This window comes from Pteropus alecto, unplaced genomic scaffold (assembly GCF_000325575.1).
Source record: "Pteropus alecto unplaced genomic scaffold, ASM32557v1 scaffold194, whole genome shotgun sequence".
NCBI classification, from domain to species: domain Eukaryota; kingdom Metazoa; phylum Chordata; class Mammalia; order Chiroptera; family Pteropodidae; genus Pteropus; species Pteropus alecto.
The window spans coordinates 1,073,488-1,079,183 of NW_006436281.1; the positions used below are offsets into that span (position 1 = coordinate 1,073,488).

Consider the following 5,696-nt stretch of genomic DNA (forward strand, 5'->3'; position numbering starts at 1 on the left):
CGCACATGTTTGTCCAGTGTGGCCCGCAGGCCGAAGGGCACGCGACAGTGGGGGCACTCGAAGCGGGCACCCCCGGGCCCCAGGCCGTGCATGCGGCGGTGGCGGTTGAGCTTGCTGCTCTGGGCGCAGGCGTAGGGGCACAGCTCGCAGGCGTAGGGCCGCTCCCCGGTGTGTGAGCGCCGGTGCACCGTCAGGTTGCTGCTGTTGGCGAAGTGCTTCCCGCAGAACTCGCAGCTGCCCCCAGACCCACGGCTCTTGCCCACCGGCTTTGGCGTCTTCTTGGGTGACGTTTTTGGGCTCTGGACAGGGTCCGTTCTCTCTTCCTTGACGGCGACTTGCCAACCATCCCCACCAGGGCCCACTTGGGCCCCACCACCGGGAGCCCCAGGTTCTTGCACACCTGCTGTGGCGGCGGCTCCAGCCCCTTCCCCACCGCTGCACGAGAGGGCACTGGCCGGGGCGGCAGCATGGGCCGCTGGCTCTGGCGGGGCGGCGGAGGCCTGCTCCTCACTGGCGTTGGCCATGTCGGGGCTCTGGGGCAGCAGCTGCTGGTGGGTCTTCTTGTGGCGGTTGAGCTTGCTGCTCTGGGCGCAGGCGTAGGGACACTGGTCGCAGGCGTAGGGCCGCTCGCCCGTGTGTGAACGCATGTGCACCTTGAGGTTGCTGAAGGAGCTGAGGGTCTTCATACAAACGGGGCAGGTGGGGCTCCGCCGGGGAAGGCTGCTCGCCCGGGGGCTCTTGGCCTCTGCTTCTGGCCCCAACACTGCTGACACTGCAGACACGGCCGCGGCCACCTCTGCCAGGCCCAGCAGCGGGGTCTCCGGGGCCTCGGGTTCTGTCTGGTAGATGGCCATTCCATGGTCCCACTGGGCGTGGCGGAGCAGCTTCCAGGCCCTCTCGAACTGCCGGCCGCAACGGAGGCAGATCAAGGCCTTCAGGTCCTCGAGTTCTGCAGAAAGAAGGGTCAGGTGTTAGTGTGATGGGTCAAAGGCATGAGGCTTGCACGTCACGGCTGCCAGTTAGGGTTGGGAAAAGCTGTTCAGGGCCCGAGGACAGAGGGCAGGCGAACTCTCTGCCCTCAGGAAGCAGATGTTCAGGGAGGCGGACGGACACACAAGAAGCGAAGAAAATCTGGAGTGGGTGATGAAGCCCTGAAGGTTTTCTGTGTTTGAAAATCTTCAAGAAAAAATGAAAAGTTAAAACAGGGCGGGGTGGGGGGTGGCATTCCGGAAGGCCATGCTGAGGAGATGACCAAAATCAGTGTGCCAGCCGCTGGGCCATGCCTCAGTCTACTCTCACAACTTTCCTTCACGACAAGAAAACCTCCATTTTCAGCTGGTAAAATGGAGGCAGAGACATTTCCATTTCTCCAAGGTCACACAGCTTGGAAGGGGTAGGGGCCCTGCGGTTTCAATCCAGAAACCTGGGGAGTGGGAAAGGGGTTTTCAAAGGTCGTTGGTTTAATAATAAATACTGCTCTTGATGACTGAGTGGGTTCCTGTCAGGACCCACACGCCTGGGTTCCATGCCCTGCAGGAGAGGGAGCCAAGGTCTAAGATGGGGGAGAAGGCTTAGCAGCCACCTACTGAGGCAAGGGGGTAGCAAGCTAGGTTCCCCACTTCTGCACAGACCCCCCCAAATTTGATATTTTCTCTAGGTCCTCCATTCACTATCAGTAAGGTACTTCCTAGATCCACGACTACTTGGATGGAGGTGGCTTTCCTGACGCAACTCCAGGGTCAAGAGCACAGGCAGAGGCTGGAGAAAGTCCACTTGGCCTGACTTCAGTCTGGCTCTCCTTGGCTGTGGGATCTTGGGCAAGAAATACCCCTCTCTGAGCCTGTTTCCCCGTTTGCTAGAATATGGGGGTCCTAGGAATTCTCTCCCTTTTAGGGTTATGGTGACTTCGAATAGGAAACAACTCGAATTGGGTCCACGTAAGCCCTCGGTAATCCTCCAAGTCTAAGAGTCTCAGTGATTTGTTCCAATAATTCCATCACAGACCCTCTGTCACTATACGACCCTCCCTCTGGCCCAGCCCAGAACATAATTCCATTTCCCAAAAGTCCCAGGAGCACAAGGGCCAGGGGTCTGGAAATCGCACGTCTGGGTAAGCGCCACAGCCAATGTTGATCAAAAGCTCACCATGAGCCTAGAACAATGTTAAGGGTTTAATTCTGTCCCAAGAGAAGGAACCCAGGTGCCCGGACACTTAGGACCTGGCTCAAACCAGGGGCTTCCCAGCAAGCAGGGCTGGGAGATTCCGTGTGGGGGAGGGGAGGCCAGAAGCCCCTTCCCTGGCTCTGAGCAAATGCACCAGCACCTCAATCACCACTGATAAAGAGGTAGAAGAGGGTGGCAACACCCTCCTTCCAGCTGGCCTCAGCCCCCCTCCCCCAGGCCACTGCCCTCCCCAGAGGTCCCCACTACTGCCACACTGGTCCAGCCACCTGGCCAGTTATTTCTGGCCAAGGGGAAGGAGAAGTGAAACCAGATTGGGGGGGTCTGTGTGTGGCAAATCCCCAGACCAGTCTTCTGGGGCTGGCCACACCCTGTGGGCTGCCCTCCTTCTCTGCCCAGCCCCGCCTCCCCACCCCCCACCCCACCACTAGTCCCAGCCCTAGGACAGGGCAGGCCCTGGCCACGCCTAGGCTGCACCCAAAAGGGGAAGTAGTGCTCACTGCCCCGCCTGTCCAGTACAGCCCCTTCTCCCACAGGAAGCCGAGCCCTTGAATTTGAGAGGGGTCCGCATCCTAGCTTTACTCACCTGAACCCTGGCAAGGGTTGGTGCCCCTATAGAGCTGACAGCCCAGCTTCTTGTGGTCCATGAAAGTAGTGATGGCCTTCAGCGGGAAGGTCTGCAAGCAGCGGCCGCAGGTCAACATATCTGGGTGTTTGTCGGTCCACGGCTGGCGGCCTGCAGGGAGGAAGTGGGTGGTGAGCGTGAGGTGGGGCCAGGATGGGGGCTGGGGGTTGCAAGCGAGAGAGGGGAAACCCGAAGGTCAGAAGGAGGCCAGGACCCAGCGACGGAAATACGGCAGGGGCTGGGGGGCGGTGTCGGGAGGAGGGGGTCCCACCCGAGAGAAAGGGGAGAGTGGTGGGGCTCCAGGCAGGGGGCGCTCACCGTGAGGGTTCGGGATCAGAGGCATCCACGCCGCCCACTGGTTCCGCGCGCTGAAGGCGTGGAGGGGGCCGCCGGCGGGCACCGGGCCAGGGGAGTGGCGGGGTTCGCCCTCGAACCGCCCCGGCGCGGGCACTTCCTTTGGGGAGAAGGGACCCAGCCCCAGGGCCTGCAAGGGCCAAAGGTTCGGCTCAGGCTTCACATCGATGATTAGGTCCCGCATCTCCGTCTCGTCGTCTGAGTTGGCGGCGGGCGCGGGGTCTACTCGGCGGGGCGTGCAGCCGGCCTTGCGGCGGGACATGAGTCGTGGCCCAGGCGAGCTGGCGGGCTGGCGGGCTGGCGAGCTGGCAGGCGGAGGACGAGCGAGCTGCGCGCGTTCAGAGCGAGGCGCTCAGGTGAGTGACTGCCGCGACTGGCCGCGAACTTTTACACGTGCTAGCCCAGGCTGTGGCTCCGCCCCCGGGGGCGGGGCCTGATGGGAGAGAACGGGGCAGCCCCGCAGGGGCCCCCCGCCGGCGGCCAGACTCAATCAGAGCCATGCTCACTGCGTTCGCCTTATTGATCACACCTTAATGTCACCGACTTCACACGGACACGCAGAGAAACGGCTTTTTCGGATCCCGTTTTCGGGCTGATGAAACTGAGGCACAGGGTCTCCGCAAACACCCCCAAGCGAGAAAATGGTAGGGACCACGTTTCTAACTAGGCTCCTAACAGTCATCTGGACTCTTTCAGCAAATGCATTACAATAAAAATTCACTGGGCAAACATATCGAGCGCCTATTGTGCACTGGGGGTACAGCAGTGAACTAAACAGACAGTCATCTCTCACCTCCCGGTTTATTGGTTAGGGAGACCACTTCAACAATAAGCGTAAACTCCAGAGTGCCTACCAGAATGACAAGTGCGGTGTGGAGCCAGTAAAACTAAGAAGGGTTGTCAAGGGGCGGGATGACTGGGATGAGGTCCTCAATTTTCTCCCCACGCCAGGGAAGGGTGTGGCGGCAAGCGAGCCAGCCAGCCTCTGTGTTCAAGAATAAGAAGGAGGGGGTGAGGGGGCCAGGGCGAGAGGTAAGGGGGTGATTGCGTTCTGTGAGAAAATGGAGTCAGCTCCAAGAGGGCCTTTTGACGACTTTAAAGGCTTTGGTTAACAGAGTCGTGAGCCTCGGGAGGGGTTTGAGCAGAAGAGGGTTGCGATCAAGTACATCTATTTTGCTCCTACACTTGGAATTGCCACGAAAGCCAACTGTCTTACCTCCCTTCGCTCGGGCCTCCTAGAACTTTCCTCCTCAAAGCAGCCCTCTCAGATCACGTTTGAAGTGGCATCAACACCCTGCCCCACCCTCCAGCCCTTACAAGTTTTCTTTTCTTCCTGGCACCAACCACATCATAATACAGAACAGTTTTCTTGACTATCCTCTCCCTTCCTCCCACCCCACACAAGTCCCCTGAGGTCAGGGCCAGAGTCTGTCCTGCCAGGTGGGTCCCCAGCGCAGTGCTGAGTGAATTTCACATGCTAATCTCCTGGAGTGCTTGCTCCAGGCCCCAGGGTTCCTCATATTGTTATTCAGGTCTTGGCTTGATTGTCCTCCTGAGAGCAGAGGGCCTCCCTGACCACGGTATCTAAAGTAGCCCCACCCTACTGAAGGCCTTACGGATTGTACTCTATGACCTCCATCTGTCCCCAGTTCCCTCCTGGGCCTCAGTTTCCCCATCCGTTCCCTGAGGTAGCTTCTTCAGTGCCACCTTCTTCTCTCCGACCACCCGATTAAAGAAGCTCATCAACGCTGCCACCTGCTCCTATCCCACTACCCTTATTTTATTTCGTTTACATCACCCATCAAGCCCCCAAGGATCTTGTTGAGGTTTTTGCTCGTGTATACCCCATTCTACCCCTCCCAGCTCCCCTATAATGTCGGTTCTGAGAGGGCAGGAGGGAAGTCTATCTCATTCACGAACAGAGCAGAGCCCCTATTCCTTCAAAGTTCAGTCAACAAATGTGTATTGAGCTCCTGCTATGCGCATTCTTTCAATAGACATTTGCAGAGGGCCTGTGTGCTAGGCACTAGACCTTAGGGATCCAGTGAGAAGCAGAGACCCACAAGACCCCCTCCCTTAGCAAAACCCTGTGGAAGAGGTGCATTCTGTCTGAGCCCAGACCTGCGAGGTTCCACAGCACCGCACCCCAGCCGCTCCACCCTTCCGGGCCTGGGTTTCCTTTGTGAAATAGGGCTACAGGATAATGACCGCCTCGGGTCCACCCCAGCTCCTGATCTCCAAGGTTTTGTTCCTGGTGCCTGGCTGCCCAGAGCATGATCTCAAAGTTTCAAGTAGGGTAGGTGGGGTCGGGACTGGAGGTGAGGGATAGGAGTTCGCACGTGTAGTGGGGGGTGGGGTAGGCAAGACCAAGCTCTGCCCTTAAACCCTCTTGGAGCCTCAATTTCTTCTTCTGTAAAATGGGCATGCTGGACGCCCCCACCTCGCAGACGGTGCTTCAGATCCAAGCGTGCGGCCACGGTCGCCGGCCGGCGGGGTGATGTCCCGGAGCTGTGCGGGCTTCCGAGCCCGCGAGCCC

The 5,696-nt window shown here is 59.1% G+C and overlaps 2 protein-coding genes across 2 annotated transcripts in view; one reads left to right on the forward strand and one right to left on the reverse strand.

Moving 5' to 3' along the window:
* ZNF296 (zinc finger protein 296) overlaps positions 1-3,450 on the reverse strand; it is a 4,002-nt gene extending 552 nt beyond the window's left edge. The window contains exons 1-3 of the mRNA XM_015589273.2: positions 3,125-3,450; positions 2,768-2,917; positions 6-949 (exon numbers count right to left, since the gene is read on the reverse strand). Coding sequence (XP_015444759.1) covers positions 6-949; positions 2,768-2,917; positions 3,125-3,422 — 1,392 coding nt within the window. The 5' untranslated portion in view covers positions 3,423-3,450. The remainder of the gene's footprint in view (positions 1-5; positions 950-2,767; positions 2,918-3,124) is intronic.
* GEMIN7 (gem nuclear organelle associated protein 7) overlaps positions 3,420-5,696 on the forward strand; it is a 9,707-nt gene continuing 7,430 nt past the window's right edge. The window contains exon 1 of the mRNA XM_015589382.2: positions 3,420-3,516. The gene's annotated coding sequence lies outside the window, so the exon portion shown is untranslated. The remainder of the gene's footprint in view (positions 3,517-5,696) is intronic.